The 21491-nt window shown below is 32.3% G+C and overlaps 1 protein-coding gene across 1 annotated transcript; it reads right to left on the bottom strand.

Annotated features, from left to right (window-relative positions):
* Positions 1 to 998: 998 nt before the first annotated feature.
* LOC115985840 lies at positions 999 to 1373 on the bottom strand. The gene has a single exon (XM_031108742.1). The coding sequence runs from the start codon at positions 1371 to 1373 to the stop codon at positions 999 to 1001; it is 375 nt and encodes a 124-aa protein (XP_030964602.1).
* Positions 1374 to 21491: the final 20118 nt, after the last annotated feature.

Raw genomic sequence — 21491 nt, 5'->3', positions numbered from 1 at the left:
GAAGGACTATTTAAATATTGATTCTCCTTGTAAAAGAATCAAGTAATACCATTAAATTATAAGGATTTTGGGGGTAGTTCACTAATCTTTGATTCCCTATCAATGATGAAGTCTTAACTTTATTAGCATTAGTGGGTTCCAATTAGTTCAACTAATAAAGTCTCTGATAATTGAATAGATTTAGGGTTCAACTCCTGCTTACATGAAAAACATATTGATGTTATGGTCTAATGATAAAGAGTTATCATAAAAATATTAAAAAAAAAAATTTAAAATCTTTATTAGCATCAATTATAATCTTATCATCAATTAACTCCTTTGTTGCAATAAGCGTGGGAAGGACGATTTAAATATTGGTTCTCCTTGTAAAAGAATCAAGTAATACCATTAAATAGTAAGGATTTTGGGGGTGGTTCACCACTCTTTGATTCCCTATCAATGATGAAGCCTTAAGCTTATAAGCATCAGTTATAATCTTATATATCATCAATTAACTCCTTTGTTGCGATAAGTGCAGGAAGGACGATTTAAATATTGGTTGTCCTTGTAAAAGAATCAAGTAATACCATTAAACTATAAGGATCTGGGTGGTTCATTACTCTTTTTATTATGTCATGCTCCAAAAAGAACTCCTTTCATGAAATAATGAAATAAGAATAGTGTGTCAAGTTGAAGTTAAATAAGGATCTTGGAGTGGTTCACAGTTCACTGCTCCTTTTATTATGTCATGCTCCAAAAAGAACTCCTTTCATGTAATAATGAAATACGAATTAATAGCGTGTCAAGTTGAAGTTAATATAATAGTCATCAAAGTTTTTGTGGTTTTTTTTTTTTTTTTTTTTGTTTTTTAAGAATGAAAAACGTGCTGTTTATTAATCAAGAAGAATGGAAATCAGACAATACAAAAGAAACAATATCTGGTGGAATAGACTCTATCCAAATCTATAAAGGAAAAGAAAGTCTTACTCTCTAGTTAAGGCCTGTGTAACTACATTGCCTTACCGTACAACATCAGAGAAAGAATAATTTCGTAAAGAGTTTACAAAAGACTGAATGTCTTTTATGATATGCCCACCTTGTGAATTTTCCATACCCCTCCCCTGCAAAGATATTACAACCATGTCAGAGTCCCCTTCAAAGATTGAATTGTTGAAACCAGTATCAAGCGTGAAACTAATTGCTCTCCTTGCAACCAATAGCTCCAAAATTTCTACAGATGCAAGTTTCTTAATCTTCTCAGAAAGGGCCACCATGACCTTGCCTTCACAGTTCCGAATAACCACTCCAATACTAGCCTCATTGGACTCTCCAAACACTGCACCATCAAATTTAGTCTTCACATTTTCTGCAATAGGAGCACTCCAATTTTTCATAGCAACCCAATGCTCGTTGCGAGGAGCACTGTTCAAGTGTTTGAAGTCTTGAATGTAATCCTTTGCGAAGCTAGATATTCTGTCCAACAGGATAGAAGGTTCTTGAATGCAAGATTTGTTTCGATGGTACCAAACTGACCATGCTGTAGTTACAAATAAAGGAACTAAATGTGGCTTCTCTTAGACCAGCTTTAAAACCTCTGAAAAACAACCTGACATCACTCGAGACCTATCCACCCAACAAAACTCGGAAGCCCAAAATGATTGCAATTTATCACATCCCCACAATGCATGGAGAACATCTTCAAATTCTGTAGAACAGCGGTGACACACCGATTCTAGGAGTATTTTCTGCTTCACTGTAGACACCTCATTTTATACCCGATTAATAAACTTTAGTCCCTAGTTCCAATAATGAGCTTGACACGTCTACAAAAGACAACTGAAGTTATTTTGATAGTTTGGAAGTAATCACAACTCAAAAATACTCAAATCGCTTTGAAAATGATGTTGAAAAATGACATTTTCTCACTGTTTTGAACATAAATTTCGATCCACAAAGGCTATTTAAGTGAGGTTTGTTTCATTGGAAAGTAGACATCCTAGGCTTTAATTTGAACACAAATTTTACCTAATTTGGACTTATATTGAGTGAGTTATGACCATTTGAAGTCAGACCAACCCAGTAGTCAAAATTAGGATTTTTAGGGACACATGCTTGCGCATGCACGTGCATGCGTATGCACACTGCATTATAGAACTTTAGAACATCAGCTTTTAGGGCCCAAAGCCTCCCTCTTTGTGAGCCCCGGCCCCTAGACTCTTTGGAACATCCAAAACCCTCTAAATGAGTCTGAAAACCCTAGTTTAAACTTATAAATACAATCTTATGCCTCCAAACTCAAACCCTAGCTAGAGAGATTGGATTTTTGACCTAAAACTCTTCCAAAATCTTTCTTTCTCTGAATCTTAGGCACACACAACGGCTAGCACGTTTTTTGGTCCTTCAAAAAACCTCTTTCTAATGGTCTCAAGGCATAAACTATTTTTTAATCTTTTTCAAAACATTTTTCAAACAATCTTTTCAAGAACATCTTTTCATTTTGAGTTGTGATTACCTATGTGCTATTGAATCCTTTGGTTATCATTGAATCTTGTTGTGTAGGCACTAAGAGGCTAGTTAAATATCAACTAAGTTGTATTCTATAAGCAAGGTGAGTCTCTCTTCATGGCTTTTCCTTATTTTGGATCTTTTATAACTTGTGTTCTTATTGTTCTTAATTGATTTATTTGTTATACATGCTTATAAATATGTTTTGCTTTGTTTGATTTTGTTTTGTTGTGTCTTACCATGTTTTGAATGAAGGGTTGAATTAATATATTAGAAGCATGTTAGGTTTTGTTTGATTGTTGTTTGGTTGTGCTTTACAAATGTGTTTCTGGGCGTGTATACGTGTGCATGCTTCATGTATGCGCACGCATACTCGTGCCCAAAAACATAGATTTAGGGTTCTTGCTTTTTTGTTTGTTTTGATTAGTTTTAATCACATGTTTAGGTCTTATTGAGTCTAGCTTTCACATGCTTAGGTCTAAGGTTAGTAGAATAACTTGTTTCACATGCTTGGATTGATATATTGATGATTAGGGTTTATGATTTGATGAACCACATGAACATTCATGAGAACTTGAACATGCATTGATGCATAGGTGCTGAGGTTTTATGGTGCAGAGAGGTAAGTGAAGTAAGTCATGCATAATTATATGAACATGCATTTGATTTGGTTGATGAACATGATGAATATGCTTGATGATTAATGCCTTGTTGATGTTACTACCTTAGATGTGCTTACTACCCTTGGATATATATTGCTAGATGAATGGTATGGTTTTATGCTATGGATGAATGTGGGACATATGCCATGTTTGGATGTTAGATGCATATTAATGTGTGTTAGTTTAGAATAACATATTAGAGGATCCTTAGATGGGATTAGGATTTGGAACACAATAAGTAGAGGCCGACCTACAAATCGGGTGGGTTGGGTGCCTAAAACCTTCCCATCCCCATACTAAACTCCAGACATGTGCTCTAGTTAAGATTAGTCCTTCCACAAGGGCGCTATATTCATGGTTCCTAGACCTAATCTAGGTGGCGACTCCACTTTTCTTTCTCCTCCATGGTCCACTCGGCTAAGGCGTACTCCCCCCCATTACGCCCACATTCACCAAATTTTCTGTGTTGGCAAAGAGTTTGTGCAGGCCTTCCAGATGAAGTGCTTTATCTTTCCTAGAAATTTCAATTTCCATAAACTCTTCAAAAAAGTATTCTGTGCTTTGGAAATCTGGGGGCTGGTGGGATCAATACCAGGAACTTCATAGAGAAGTTTATGCCCTAATTTGACTGAATCATTTCCTGATTTCTCTTTGGGCCAGATGAGAATATTAGGTTAAGGAGTAAAGCATAAAGGCAATGATTTATGTGCTGGGATTCGGGTGGATAGAAGCATAAAAATCGATCAAGTGCGTATCCCACCAACCCGTAGCAAAATTGATCAAAGTGTTAACAATTGCTTCGGCTACTAGAAGATTCTGGGGAGAAAGTATTTTGCCTCCATCTATGTTTAACAACCAGGCATCATGAAAAATACGAGTAGATTTTCCTTTACAAATTCTCCATCTAGAACCCCTCTCAATCAACTTCTTAGACCAAAAGATACTTTTCCAAGCAAAAGAGCCCGAAGAAAATTTAGCTTTAAAGATTGAACAATTTGGGAAGTATTTTGCCTTGAAAACTCTATAAAATAGAATATTTGTATCTTAAATCAAACGCCTAACCTGGTTGGCCAACATTGCTTCGTTAAATTTGCAAAGGTCTTTGAAACCTAGCCCTCCATCCATCTTCAGTTGACAGAAAACCTCCCATTTTTTCCAGTGGATTTTTCTTCGATCCCCCCCTTATCCCCACCAAAATTTACGAATAAGCATCTCTATGCCTTGACAGAAACCTATAGGTAATCTGAAACAACTCATTGCAAAAGTGGGGATAGCTTGAACCACAGCCTTTGACAAAACTTCCTTCCCTACTTGTGAAAGTAATTTTTCCTCCCAATCCTGAATTTTTCCCATACTTTGTCTTTGATGTAATTTAAGCTTGTTTTTTTGGTTTTGTACTTCAAGAAAGTTACATATATAAATGGGCTTAAGTTAGGTATAGTTTTTTAAGAGTAGTAAATTTAAGGTGGTCGATACCGTACCGGCTGGTATGTATCGTACCGGTACATATACCGGTATCGAAACGACAACATTTCGTACTGGTTTAAAACTAGCCGTACCGGTCATACTAGCCAATTTCGGGTATTACTAGCCGGTATCGGGTGTACCGACCTGTATAGAATAAAGCTTTTTTTTTTTTGTAATTTTTGAATTTTTGTAAAAGCAAAATGGTAACTTATTTATATTAACTTATTAGTATTATTTGTTTTCTTAGTATGCAATGAACAATTAAGCTTTCTATTTTTTATATTGTGTTTTTTTATTTCTTTTAATTGATGCTAAAGTCTAAAATCATGAATAATTTGTTCTGAATTGAGGTAATGTTTTATGATAAAATTTTAATATATACATATAATGGTAAACCTGAAACGGTACACTGATATTGACCGATACCAAAATATATCGTTCCACTGGTCAAACCGATACAGCTTCCGATACAAGATTGACTCCCTTGAGTAAATTACATTTATCAATTAAACTCAAACGGACATTAAATTTAATTGTCCTTGAAAGGTATAATATTATTTGCGTTTCATTGATCAATATAACTATGTTTAAATTTAATTGTAGAACTTTTTTTATACTAGATAAAAATTCTACTTTAACCTAATCTAAGGTTGTGTTTGTTTCAGGTGTAATTAAATTTTGAAATTGTTTTACACCGTTGTTGGTGTTTGGCAACATAGGAAATTATAGTCAAACTAAAAATAGATTTTTGTTGACTATAAAATACCCACCCTACACCCATAAATCATTTTACACGTTCAATTTTCACTTTCCTCAGAAAATTCCTATCCTCGCTCTCTAAAACTTACTCATGCCAAGCCAAAGCGGAAGGAGGGGAGAGAGCTAACACACCCGAAGAGAGAGAGAGAGAGAGAGAGAGAGAGAGAGAGAGAGAGAGATTGAACCTGGTCTGATCGTCGCTGCAGCCTAAAGCCCATCGTCACCACCCTCTAGATCACCTCATCCTCCTCTCGATGTCATCATCGCCGCCCTCTGGGTCAAATCATCTCCTCTCGATCTCGTTGCCGCCGCCCTCTAGGTCAAATCGTCTCCTCTCAATCTCATCTCCGCCATTCGCTGATTTGCTTTCTCTCTCTTTCCCTCCAACCAACCAAGGTCGGATCAGACGCTGCATGTCACCGATCTAGTGCCTTCACTCAAGAACCACACACTCTTCCACTCTCACTCAAGGCTCTCTCTCTCATCTCACTTTTTCTCTCTGACCCAAACCAAGCCTCCTACTTATTTTTGTTTCTAATTTTCGTTTTCTTTTATCTCTAATTTTTTTGTTGTTGTTGCGGTGGTGTGGGTGGTGGTGTTTTGGTGGTTTTATGTTGTGTGGTGGTGGGTTTTGTGTGGATTGTGGTGGATTTTCTGTGGGTGGTGATGGCAATAGAGCAATGGTAGCAGTTTTTTTCCTCTTCCCGATTTGGATTTTGTGCGGGTGGTGGTGGGTTGTGCTTGTCCTTGGTGGTGGTGGCTAGCGGCTAGCTTGGGCTTACATTTTCCAAAGAATAAAGATTTTTTACATCCTAGAACAAACACAAGAAATAATTATCTGATGTAATTTCCACAACACAGTCAAACAACAGAAAATGTTTTCCTTTACGTAAAATATTTTCAACTAAAAATATTTTACACTCGAAAAATATTTTACATATTGCCAAACACAGCCTAAGTGTAAATATTTGTAAAGCTCTCTTCTAAATACTTGAACTTCGTCCCTTCCTCCCTTCTCACAAGAACTTTGTACTTATAGAGTGACCATTATGCTAAGACTCAAGAGTACATAATAGTGCTGTATACAAAACTTAAGGAACTATACATAAGTTTTTCCTTAAATATATTTGAATTGTGAAGTTAAGACTTAAGATTGAGATTAACTCAGGCTGCGTTGGACAAAAAAAAGGAATTGAATCATTAATCTCATCGGTCTAACCCCATTACCCTACTCGAGTCAACAACACGAGCGTAGAACAGTCCATAATATATATACCGACATCCTACTACAGTCAAAATATGACATGAGAATAGAACACACAAACACCACTCATCTATCTTCTATCATTCACCAAACTTTTGGCATTATTCATTAGCACTTAAAATCTGTCTATAAATGTAATATCTAATTTAATATAGGAGTTAAGTAAAAACCATAGAGATAAGGTTGAAAGTTTGTCATTTGGCATGATTAGTGTTTTGGAAATTCATCACATTAATCTCATCGGTCTAACCCCATTACCCTACTCGAGTCAACAACACGAGCGTAGAACAGTCCATAATATATATACCGACATCCTACTACAGTCAAAATATGACATGAGAATAGAACACACAAACACCACTCATCTATCTTCTATCATTCACCAAACTTTTGGCATTATTCATTAGCACTTAAAATCTGTCTATAAATATAATATCTAATTTAATATAGGAGTTAAGTAAAAACCATAGAGATAAGGTTGAAAGTTTGTCACTTGGCATGATTAGTGTTTTGGAAATTCATCATTTTAGTCATAATTTTCCATTAAAAAAAAAGTAGTCATGATTTTGAACAGTGTGGGACAATATAGTCCATGAGATGTGATTAACTTTCTTTTCCAAATTCAGTGCAAAATACGCCATTCAGTTGTTAAAAATGATACTTCACACATACACACACATATATATATATATATATATATATAGATATGTTCAAGTTACACCTGGTGTAACTCTTTAAAGTTACACTCTTTCTACACTATTAGATTTAAGTAGATCTAAAGGTCAAAAATATGAACCCATTAATATTGATTACCATATCATTTATTATCCCTTATTTTTTGAATTTCCATATCTATCTCTATTTCCAAAATGTGCTTACATTCATCTCAACCAAAATACCTGAAACTTTTTTATTTTCATGTATTGTCTCTATTTCCATATTTTTTTGAACTTTCATATCGTGACCCTTAGGAATAGTTTAAAAAAGAATTTTGAATCTTAGATAAAGACTTTATTGCCAGTTCCCTACAAATTTACACTAAAAAGTTCAGCGTCACTGCATCCTCAGAGGAAAACACCACATCTACTCCAAGTTATACAAAGACTTGAAACCAATTTAAAGCCTTCTTTTGTGATCTCAAAGTCCTGGACAGTTGAACTTTAGCATTCAAAAAAAAAAAAGTCCTGGACTTTAAATTTATTTTGTCACTTATACAAACAAAACATCTTTATAACTCAACCTATAAACTCAATTACATATTTTCGTGATGACTATATTGAGGATAAGAGAAGAGAGATATTGTGAAAATGTTTTAGGAGTAAACACAGATATGGGAATTCAAAAAATAAGGGATTGTTAGGATACTTTTCTTTTACACCTAACTTTATTTGAGTACCACCTATTTATACCACTATAAATCATTAGGTTTTTCCAAATATTTTTTGGCTCTATTATTATGTTAATCACAAATATTTCATATCTCATTATCTAAATTGGATCATGATATAAACTATCACAAAAGCTCAAAAAACTCATAATTTATCCAATTTTATTATCATTATTTAGCTAAGCCCAAAACCGACCCTATAAACCCAATACACACATCTTATTCTATTTAAAGCCCAAGAATACTTATGCTTGGTAATTTTTGAAAAGCCCATGATTCAAATTCATGGCAAAACAATTTTATCAATGGAATTCAAATCCATAATTAAAGCCCATGGTTTAAAACCCCAATTCTCATTGGCAATATCAAAAGCCCAACTCACGTTGGCACTATTGAAAGCCCAAGCTAACTACTTGGTACTATTTATCGAAATCCCAAGGTTATCAATACTAGGAAAAATACTATATCATAATTATATCACATAAAAGTCCAAAAATGAACAATACTTTAGATTCTTAAACCCATTACTATAATATTACAAACTCATGAAATTTATGAATTATCTACTCTCAAAACTCATGTCGATCATCTTATAAAAGCCCATGGAAAGTTATGATTATTATACCCATGACATTTATTTAGTTCATATTATAAACTCATGTTCACTATCTATCTTACACCACAACATTCATAATATTTATTACCAAAACTCATGATAATTATTCATTCTATATGTCCATTATGATTATCTATAGAGAAACTCATGAGAACATTACATTATTTCATTATAGTGGTTGTTACCATATTTATTTAAAACCCATGGTAAATATTATTCTCAAGAAAAAAAATTGGAAGTCATTATCATTTACAAAGTAATCCATAGCAAAAATTATGAAAAACTATACAAGTTGTTATTTAAAGCCCATGGAAATTAATACCCAAAATCTATCATAGATATTTATTAAAGCTCATGGATTCATTTTATTTCCACTAACAACTAAAGCCCACGAGGAGTAAAAAACTCATGGCAAAGCATGTCTTTAATGTCCATTTTGTAAGCCCAAGATTCTCATGGAGTAAGGAACAAGCCCAAGCAAAGAAAGGGCCATGTGGCCCAACTAAAAGTGCTGAAATGCAATAAAGTTCCAACCCAAAAAGGTCCCCCAGCATGAGGCTTGAAAGAGGGTAACTAGCCCTTGTTCATCCCTAACCAAAGTACAACTAGAGACCCCTACAAGAGAACCAAGCCTTTAAGGATGAACTAGGGGTTGTCCCATCGGTTTTCTGCCACCCTCTACCTGACGTGAACAATGCTAAAGGGCTGTCATATCAGTTGAAGTCTAAAGGATAATGGAACTCCATCATCTTCCTCAAGATTGTACCTCCAGCGAAAGGGAAGCTAAAACCAAATTGTCCAAACCTCAACAAATTGGTGCTATAAATGTTAAAAACATTCAAGACATGATTCATGTGCCAAGCCCATGAATCCTAAAGGGGAAAATTTTGGAACATGTAATTTGGAAGGCATAAAGGGATCTCCAACAGAACCCTCTGAAGTGGACTTAAAGTTTGACACCTGGCTTAGGGTGTTGAATCCTACTTCCTAAGGTCTAAATCTTAGTTGCAGCACTAGGGTTCTTCCTTAATATTTGCCTTAATCCCATTGGTTGAATACAATCTCAGCAATCTTAGCATCTAATGCAAGATTACACCAAATACTACCCATGTATAACATTGCCCAAAGAAGCAAAATAGCCCCAAAAGCAAATCTCTCATTTTTAGGCCAAATCCAGGTTATTAATTCAACTAACCTGCTTCCCTGAATTAGACCTACGTTTTTTTGGATTCTTGTTAATTAATGCTTCTCTAAACTCCATTATAAAAGCATAAACACCTCAGCCCACAAGGGGACAGCCACTCCCTCTGAAACTCTTGGTTTGTTTACTAATTTGCTCGTGGTTTAGCTTTCCTTAAGCTCACCGCTCATCATCTTTAGCCCACACTCATCTAATCTCAGATACTCTTTTCCCCTTTCACATAATCACAGCCCATAAATGTCTCTCAACTAGTCATAAACCGCCCACCACTCACAAAAAGCCTTAACCTTAGTGTTAATCTCATTCCATTCACTCAAAGCAACCCACATTATCTCATTCATGCCTTATGCACACATGCTCACCGAAATCTTAGTTTAATACTTGCTGCACTGAGCTGGATCTCTCTCTCCCTTCATTCCATCCTATTTTTCCTCTTTTATTTGTAACTATAAAGCCTGTAATCCTCGTTTATTATTATTATTATGAAAGCCATAATGTTTTGGATACTATGAAAGTTTTCTCTTATGTTGACTTAATAATAATAAGGAAAACATATGATTTTTATCATGTAAACACATTTATTAACCTGAAATTACCCTACTGCTGGAGATAATACCGTATCGCTAAAAGACTGATTTGGACTATGATGTTGTAAAAGGACTAATAATATAACAAACTAATAACAGTAACTTGTTTATTGTACTTTATTGTTGTCTTCTTGTTAGGGTGTAGCCTCTATCTCTTACTTGGGCGGACTTACACAACACCGAAAGCCTTTGGACTTTATTTCAAGGGCCCATCGTCAAGTTTCGACTTGGCTACCCCATATTCTATTTGGGAAGATCAAAATTTTCCCCTCAACAAGGATAATAAATGATATGGTAATCAACGTTAATGGATTCATATTTTTGACCGTTAGATATTCTTAAATCTAACGGTGTAGAAAGAGTGTAACTCTAAAAAGTTACACCATATATAACTTGAACCTATCTCAGAAATGGATTCAAGTTACACCTGGTGCAACTTCACAAGAGTTACACATTTTTTGGACCATTGATTACTATATATACATATGAAGTTATACTAGGTGTAACTTGAACCCATCTCTCTCTCTCTCTCTCTCTCTCTCTCTCTATATATATATATATATATGACTTCAAATCATTGTTATTTTACTGCAAGTGATCTCCCTGATTCTGATTTTAAATTACAATTTTGTTACAAAAACAAAAAAAAATCACAAGCTTGTTAAAATGGCAAGTTATGAGTAGTTAACAATCATAGTCATATAGATTCACCACTAGCCCAATAACACCACTTTTATTTTCCACTACTCACGATCTGCTACTTCAACAAGTTGTAGTAAAATTTGTGTCATTGAACCTATTCTTTATGTTAAAGAGTAAAGACAATGGTAAAGATTAAGCAAATCCACAATTTTATTTATATGAAATTCAAACCATATATTATAAAGTAATTGCCACTGACTTTAGGTGATCTAAATGGCATGTTCTAATGTGTGTTCAACAAAGACGTCTAAATTCAAATCCTCCCTCTCCCATGCTAATGATACATCAAACAAAAATTTTATAAAATTATTGTATTTTTCTAAATAAAATTTTTTATTAGTCCTTTTGTCAATTATAGTTAGTGTTAATACCTACGTAATAATGACATGTATCTCTTTAAGTGATGTATCATTTTTTTATTAAAAAATTACAAAACTGAATTGACACGTTATAAACTTGTAATCCACCTAACCTACTTCTCAATGGGTAATACAAAGTCAAATATAAAATCCCCAATCTGAAACGCGTAAGGATTAAGAGAGAGAGAGAGAGAGAGAGAGATGAATATGTCAATGTCATCCTAATTAGATTTCACATACTCTAATTTTATGTTAAGGCTAGGGTCTCTCCAATTTTATTTTTTTTATTTTTTTTTGAGAAAGAATGGTCTCTCCAGTTTAAACAATTTATTTTTTTCTTTTTTGGGTAATATTTTAAAACTATTTATAGTGTAATATCCATCACGCTCCATAAAATGGTATCAAAACAATATCTTACTGTTTTTCAAAAAATAAAATAAAATCTTACTCGTAGGTGGGACCAGGGCACACATGTTTAGATTATAAATTCTGAGCACCCCTTCCCTATTTGGGCTAGCCTTGTTGAGCTTTGAGAGTCCATTTTAAATTACTTCAACCCATTTATAACTACTCTCAACCCATTCAAAATTAATCATAATTTCTTACCGAAACTGATTATTAATTCAATTATAAACTTCAATAATAATAAAATTACAAAAAAATGGTTGTTCCTATTCAAAAAAATTTCATAATTTATTTGAAAAAAAAATGGAAACACTAAACAGATTAGTCACGTCAAATTATGTTAAGAAAAAAAAATAAGTACTAAGTTGCACCACTGTGTGTTTCTGCTTTTCATTAATTTCATAAATTTACTTATTTAAAACAGAAAAAGGAAAACAACAACAACCAATAATAGACTACAACCCTTCAACTATTAAAACCTAGATAAGTCTTGTATCAGAAAGAGAACTTTGGTACTGAGAGGAGAAATTCAGTGAGGAGATTAGAGAAACCTTGCCTCACTAGTCACTACCTTCAACAATCCAACACCTTTCACATGAAATTAAAGACAAACTTAACCAGCTGGATAGCTGTAATCTAAAACTGTAAATGTGAAAAGTAGTACTTTCAGCAAGAAAATTTTGAAAAATAATTTAAAAAGAGAAGAAGAATAAATGAACTATGTATATCATGGCATTACATAGAAAAAGAAGTAACAAATTTCTGGCACTTGAAAGCAACTTCACATCTTATTCAACATTTGTGAGATGATCATAGTATCATACATTATAAATGGAGAAATCTTTTAAACCACCATGATATAATATTTTTTTAAAATTATCAGTCTTTCAGCATCAAATGCTTACCATTTCAGGTAATGAGAGCACCAGGTCCAGTTGGATGGTCAAATAGCTTTACAAAAGCAATATGGAGACACAGAAATAAATAGCCAAGGTAGTTGTTTCTCAGGATACTTATGGTAGGAAATGACAAAAATATCCGCGGGATTCTTTAATAAATCTTGCGGTTCTAATGTTCCACATCCTTTTGCCATATCAACCAATACCTTCTTCTTCTTTTTTCTTTTTTTTTCTTTTTCTTTTTAAAGTTCATCCTAGTGCCCTTTGTCATCAGACTAATTCACTAATTGGTTTTTGGTGTAGACGAAGATTAAACCCCAAATCCTTTACCAATCGAGCTAATTGGCTAGTAGTGAGAGGAGACATATAAACCAATACATTATATATATACACACACACATTAATATTTAAAGGGCTTTCCTGTTTGGGATCTTCATTTTTTTTGTTCAAAAATGCCCCTATACCCCTATGTTTAAGTAAAGATAAAACTAAAAGACAATCTTGTAAAAATACAACTTTAACTCCTACTAAAATATTACCTAAAAAATTGAGTTACTTTCCTGTTGATTTTCAAATTACTTTATCCACTTATAAATTAGATTCTCAAAATAAAAATTATATATAAAAAATAAAAACATAGGTTTTTTTTTTTGGCCACAAAATAGGACCACTAAGCCCAACGTTTTCACTTTTTTTTTTCCCTTCTCCTTTTTTTCCCCCTTTATATCTATATATCTCTTCAATATATATTAAGATTATTCAGAAAGTTAATTATTGTCTTTTATACTTCCAAAATTACCCCTAATTTAATTAACTTATCTTTATTCCTCAAACATAAAAAATGAGGATAAAACCGTAAATTGGAAAGGAAAAAAATTTTAATTTACAAATAAAAAAAAATATAAAATAAAAAAACTAACAGATAAATCTCTCTATGTCCTAAACAGATACAAACTTCCCTCTTTTTGATAACAGCAGATACAAACTTCCCTCTAAAACGCAAGAAAACTTGCCACCCCACGTCTCACAAGTTACAACTTCTCAAATCTCCCATCCCACATATCAACGTATCACAAGTCAAACTACCACATCTCACAAACTTCCCACTACAACCAAAAAAAATCAACAGCCTTCTAATACTTTTTAATCATAACCACTGCAATCTGTCTATTGATGAGATTTTCACAATTGGTTTTTGTTGAATTTGGTACGTTACTCTGCATTTTCTTCATTATTTCTAAAAGCTTACATTACTCTGTTGAATTTGGTAAGTTTGCTTTTCTTTGCTACAAGGAGGGAACCTACAACAAATTATGTTTTCTTTGCCCTTCTGTATTTGTTTTCTTGTATTTGGTTTATATTTGGTTTCCTTACTTTGTTATCATTATCCTTTCCATATTATTCTTTTTTCTATTCTTTTTTTTTTGGGGGGGTCTATTTGATTGATTCCATTATTTTCCTATCACTCACATGTGGTTTGAACCAATGGAGGTATGTGCCACCCACATTCTCTCTCCAATTGTTTCATATGCTCTTTCTTCCTCCTATTTTTTTTCTTCTTGATGTTTGTTGTTTTTCTTATATTTAAGCCTTATTCTTTATTTTTTGTCTTTTTTTTAGGGTGACATATCAACAATTTTGTATGTCACAATTTTGTTAAATTGCATAGCAAACACATTGGATGAATTTAGTGAGAGACTTTACAAAAATTATTGTATGATTCAAGGCTCACATAAAATGATAGTCAATCTATCAAGCGGTTGTTAAAGATCATTTTTTGTAAATATCCTACTTTTGCCTATATTTATCAATTTGTGTAACACTAAGTTTTCAATTAATTGAAACTGCTAAACTTTAGCTTCATTTTTCTCAACCTCATCTCTTTCATATGAAATTTAATATTGTCCTTTGTTGTGCCTTTCATGCTTTCACTACAATTTTTTTATAAAGAAAATATTCTTTTTTTATTATTATTAAAGGATTTATTGTTGATTTAATAGTAGATGCTAACATTGAGAGACTTTCTTAGTGTTTTTTTGTGGCTTTTTAAGCATCCTAAACTTTAGCTATGGATGTGTATTAAGAGTCTATCTTTTAGAATACTTTATAACTACATACCTACCTTTAAAAAAAAAAAAAAAAAAAAAAATGACTACGCGCGAGTTTTTAGCATTTTAAACTTTAGTTTTGGTTGTGTACGTAGTAAGTGGCTACCATTAAATATAACTTCATAAGAATCATAACTACCATTTAAAAAAATTAAAAATAAAAATAAAATAAAAACTGTTGACAACGTGATAGCCTTTTTAGCATTTGAAATTTTTGTTATGGATGTGCACTGACTGACTCCTTTTAGGACTAAATAGCTACCTTTTAGGATTTTTTTTTTTTTTTTTTTTTAAGAAAACCTTGATAACTCATAACTCTCATTTAAAAAAAAATGATAATTGTGAGACTCTTTCCTACAATTATGGTTAGTTTCCTACAATTTCTTTTTAGTGAATCCCACAAGATGTATGAGCTGTGTATCTTTTCTGTCATTAGAAAGTTCACAATCTAAGAGGAATAATTTTCATTCATTAAACTTTTGGGCTTGGGTTCAAAAATATAATAGATGGACCAAATAAAATTGCGTCGTTTGATATTAAACTTAGAGAATAGGTGGACTTCTCAAATGGTATTTTTGGTGTTTTAAAAAATTAATACTATTATTTATTTATTTTTAATTCAACTAAGCCTTAATCCTATTTCCAGTATGAGTTTATAGATGTCCAGATTTCAAAATAAATCTACAGCTTTGTGAAAATTAAATTTGATTATCGACGACAACGAAAACCACAACAAAAATAATCTAATTATCAAGTAGTGAAGAACAACACAACCATGCAACAATAAATAATCCATGCATCCAAACTCTTGACAGATACGTGCCACTGATGCATAAAACCCCGAACTCTAAAAAACCTCTTAATACCCGAGACTATAAATTGTGGTAATATCCAAGTACTCAACCTAATAATAAGAAACAACTATCAAAACCCATGCAATTAAATTCTAAAAAATAAGTAATGTGAACTAGCTTCTGAACACGCGCTCACGCACGTGTTCAGGGACTCTTCTATTTTTTGGATAAAGGTTAATATTTTACATCTATTATAATCTAGGATTACTACATTTTCCAATCACAAAAAAAAACCTAGGGTGTAATAAGTATTATGCATTTGTACGTAGGTGAAATAATTTTTTCATCACATCCCTAGGTATTTTGTAATTGGAAAATAGAGTAATCTCAAATTATAATGGATACAAATTATTAACCTTTACCCAAAAATAGAAGAGCCTCTAAGCACGCGCATGAGCGCATGTTTAGATACTAGTATAATAAAAGTTGGTTTATATCTGATTTAAATTTTTATTTTAGTGGTTAAAACAAAAAATATTTAAAAATATTATATATAAAAAAAATGAAAAATAAAAGTTTTGGCTAGGTCATGAACCCTCTAAATTGAACCTATATAGCGGCACCCCTAGTTACATTTCTCAATTAAACTCTAACACATAGTAGTATTAAATTTGACTATCCTTGAAAAATATAATACTATTTGTATTTTATTGATCAATACAAATATGTTTAAATTTAATTGTAGAAACTAATATACAATACTTAAGGAATTGCACTAAATATATTTGAATTGTGAGGTTAAGACTTAAGATTGAGATTGACTCAGTAAAGGTTGGCTTGAAAAAAGAGAGGAATTGATGAGTCCTTAGTCAAAAATACAATATATTTGAATTGTGAAGTTAAGACTTAAGATTGAGATTAACTCAGTAAAGGTTGGCTTGAAAAAAAAGAGGAGTTGATGAGTCCTTAGTCACACAAACACGAGCATAGGAGTACAGAACAGACCAAAATAAATTCCTTATTACAGTCAACAACATGACATGAGCGTAGAACACACCATAACAAATAACAATACCAACAAACAACACTCATCACCTATCATTCACCAAACTAGAGACAAGGTTGAAAACTTGAAAGTTTGTCGCTTGGTTGGAAGTTAGTGTTTTGAAAATTCATCGATTTAGTCATAATTTTCCATTAAAAAAAATTAGTCAATAATTTTCCGAAAAATTCGGGCCAATATTGTCAATGATTTAGTCATAATTTTCCATTAAAAAAAATTAGTCAATAATATTGAAAAATTTGGGCCAATATTGTCAATGACATATGATTAATTTTCTTTTCCAAATTCAATGCAAAATACGTCATTGAGTTGTTAAAAATGATACTCCATGTATATATTCGACTCCAAATCAATTTTATTTTTGTGCAAGTGATCTCCCTAATAGTGACTTGCATATCTTTAAGCGATGTGACATTTTTTTTTAATTAAAAAATTTCAAAACTAATTGACACATTAGACACTCATGACCCCATACCTAACCCGCTTCCTAATGGGTAATACCAAATCAAACATAAAATCTCCAATCTGAAATGCGTTAGGTGAGATAGAGAGAGAGATGATTATGCCAAACGTCATCCTAATTAAACTTCACGTGCTCTAATTTTATGTTAAGGTAAGGGTCTCTCCAATTTAAACTTTTGCTTCTTTTTTTTCTTTTTTCTTTTTTAAGATAATTACAACATATTGTTAACTTTCCTAAACCTTCAAACACTTTGTGTATAGAGATGTATCAATTCAGCTAAACCCCCTAAACATAGCTTTTTATTTTTTGAGTGTAATATTTTAAAACTATTTCTAGTGTAATGTTCATCACGCTTCATAAATGGTTTCAAAACAATATCTTACTCACGGGTGGGACCACACACGCTCACAAAGTCACACATGTATGGGAAATGATGAAATAACATATGGACCGAACTTTGTTTCCTTTCAACGTTAATGTTGTTTTAGAAAATGAGTAGTTTTCCAAAAAGATATTTTCTATAAATGAGTTGAAAAACAATTTTTTAACTTCCTTTATTTAGCTTACCATAAGAGAGTTGTTTTTCAAAAAAATATTAATTGAAAACAATCTCTACAAAAATATGCCATACTTTATTTATTAATCAAAGATAATTTTTATTTGACTCAGTTTTTCTAATGTTACCAAACACTGGATAAAGTCGAAAACTATCTTCGCACAAGGTTTTTTTTATCTAAACAAATAGAGAACTTCTGAGCATCTCTTTCCGATCGAGCTAGCCCTTTTGAGCTTTAAGAGTCCATTTAAAATTACTTCAACCCATTTAAAACTACTCCCAACCCATTCGAAAATATTCATAATTTCTTACAAAACTGATTATTAATTCAAATATAAACTTATTCAATGAAAGTGTTGCGCCACTGTTTGTTTTCGCTTTTCATTGATTTTATAGATATACTTACTTGAAAAAGAAAAGGGAAAACAAGAACTAACATTGTAAAATTTTAAAGTACTTACAAGTGTACAAATCGTAAGAGAGTTGTTTTCCCAAAAAATATTAATTGAAAACAATCTCTACAAAAATAAGTCATACTTTATTTATTAATCAAAGATAATTTTTATTTGGCTCAGTTTTTCTAATGTTACCAAACACTAGATAAAGTCGAAAACTATCTTCGCACAAGGTTTTTTTATCTAAACAAATAGAGAACTTTTGAGCATCTCTTTCCGATCGAGCTAGCCCTTTTGAGCTTTAAGAGTCCATTTAAAACTACTCCCAACCCATTCGAAAATATTCATAATTTCTTACAAAACTGATTATGAATTCAAATATAAACTTATTCAATGAAAGTGTTGCACCACTGTTTGTTTCTGCTTTTCATTGATTTTATAGATTTACTTACTTGAAAAAGAAAAGGGAAAACAAGAACTAACATTGTGAAATTTTAAAGTACTTACAAGTGTACGAATCGTACCGAAGTATAGTTTGATAAGAACAAGATCGAACCCACGAGAACTTATATGAATGTAAGAAAATTAATCAAATCTTAACCAAATTAACCCTAATCTAGTTTAATAAAAATTGGTTTTTTTGAAATTAAATAAACTAAACAAATAATTAAACTAAGCAAAGATATAATATAAAGCAATAAAGAGATGTAAACAGACTACAATTACAATCTTTCAATAATTAAAACCTCTACGACAAGCCTTGTAGGGTTATGAACTGACATATTGTGTCAAAAAGAGTACCAAACAATACAAAGAGATTAGAAAGCTTGCCCTTTACTACCTTCAACAATACAACACCTTTTAGATGAAATTAAAGACAAACTTAACCAGCTTGATGGCCATAATCTAAAATCGTGAGTCAAGTATTACTTTCAGCAAGAAAATTTTAAAAAGAAAACAATAATAAATGAACTATATATATATCATGACATTAAATTGATACAAATTTTTGGCACTTGAAAGCAACTTCACATATCTGGGAGATGATCATACATGATAAATGGAGAAACCTATTAAACCACCATCACATAATATTTTCAGAGTATCAATCTTTCAGAATCAAATGCTTATCATTTCAGGTGATGAGAGCTCCAGGTCCAGTTGGATAGCCGAATGGCTTTACAAAAGCAATATGGACACAAAGAAACAAATATGAAATACCCAAAGACAGTAGTTTCTCACAGGTGAATTTTCAATACACACACCCTATGGGAGGAAAAGACAGACAATCCGCTGGATACTTTGATAAATCCAGCGGTTCTAATGTTCCACATCCTTTTCCCATATCAACCAATACCATCCAGTGCCCACTGTCATGAAATAAGAGAGAATTTGAATTCATAGAGTGATATTCCAAATTATTAAAATCAGTACCTTGAGGTACCAATAAGCAAAGTGCCATCCCCCCTATCATCAGATGCACCAACAATAACAATAAAAATATGACAACAATCGGGTATGACATTTCTAACTTAAGTTTCATGCATTTCTTGGCATTGCCACCTTTATCAAAGATTCTGCAGAAGGGGTTAACTTGTGGCTATACCAGAAGTTTTTGTTTCCCTCACATTACACATGCCCCCTGCAAGCCGAATCATCTCCTTTTCTTATCTTAAGCATTTAAAGTAATTTCACTATTTTAGACGTTTAAGTATTTCTGTCAACCAAAAGAAAAGGTCAAGAAATTAATTATACATATTTTCTAGTCACTATGGCAGCCCTATAAACACAGACAGCAATATTCCATATATGTGATGGGAATCATTTAGAAAAGCATTTTTTTTTTTTAAATAGAAGAATGGAATATTCCAAAATCCTCAGTATAAATGTAAACATTCTGCATTCTGGTTTGCAGATATAAAAGCATCATATGCATAGAACTTGAAAAGGTTCACAAAATATAGCCATGCACAATATCTCACAATAAATAATATAGTCTGCCAGTAAATTGTTCAACTAAGAAAAAGAACAATATATATACATGGGTGATTATAGAGAGAGAGTAAGACATGCTATGCTGCCCAAAACATTAGAATGGGGCACAGACTCAACCACCAATGCTGCAAAAACGTGCTTGTCCTTACGTATGTTATTAGTTATATCAGTTTTATCATATACTTCTTCACCAGAAACAAGCCATGGACACGTCAAGGACATAGTATACTTTATATTATATTATATTATATTATATATATATAGTTTCATTAAAAATGCACCAGAAGGGGCACATTCCTAGCACACAGAAAGTTAATAGGAAGTGTTTAAAAATAAAATATAGCATGCTAAAATACTTATAAATCACGTACAAGCAGCAGTAACTTCATCCATCAAAAGCTACACCCAAATCAGTTCATATTGCTCAAACACAAGTTATCATGTTAAGAATATCATAATTAAAAATTCTGTTTACATCAATTAAAATGTGTATCATTTATTCAAACTAAACTAGTACATCAATGTTATGAGTTATGTAGTTGCAAAATGGAGTTCCTTCCAAATCTTTCTAACTAATCTTCACCAAGTGAGAGCTGAATCTCAAACCTGTTAAATTGCACTCCTGAGGGAAAGGCAAATAAGTTATATGCATCACCTGCATCAGATGAAGTACATGATAAACTAAAGTGAGATGGTGTCAAATCTATGTTTAAGCAACAACCGACCTTCAAATTCACCTATCATCATATGTTCTAGAGATCCAACATCATGAAAAGGAGTTGCTTTTCTGCATACATAATCTTCATCCACAAAATTACCTTCTCGTCTAGCTGCTCAGCTAAAGTTAGACTTCAATCTTTTCTTCTTTCAAGTTTTACAATCTAATTTGTCATGAAGCAAACAAGCAATTTTATTTTTAAAAACTTTAATCCCATTTAATCCTATCTAATTTAAACAGCAACACCCATTTAATCCTAGACAAGATTTGAAAATAGGTTTAGGGATTAAGCGGTGAAACAATTAATTAATTAGTCCCTAAACCTATATTCAAATCTTTCTGTATGTTTATTCTTCTCTCCCTTCTTCCATACATTAAAACTCAACTAGCACAATGAGATCAGGATTTACTTCGATTTTCCATTGAAGCTTAAGTTTTTAGATGGAAACACCATGAAAACCTTGTTAAGGTGTTAAATTAAGCAAAACCCTAGAGTTCTCAAGAGAGAACTAGAAAAACCAAAGTCCTTAGGTAATTTTTTTTTTTAAATAAGTAATTAATGAAATTTTATTGAAAAATAGAATTACTTTATGTTCGCGATGATGAA

This window comes from Quercus lobata, chromosome 4 (assembly GCF_001633185.2).
Source record: "Quercus lobata isolate SW786 chromosome 4, ValleyOak3.0 Primary Assembly, whole genome shotgun sequence".
NCBI classification, from domain to species: domain Eukaryota; kingdom Viridiplantae; phylum Streptophyta; class Magnoliopsida; order Fagales; family Fagaceae; genus Quercus; species Quercus lobata.
Note: the sequence above shows the minus strand (reverse complement) of the source record. Positions and strands in the feature narration are given on the sequence as shown.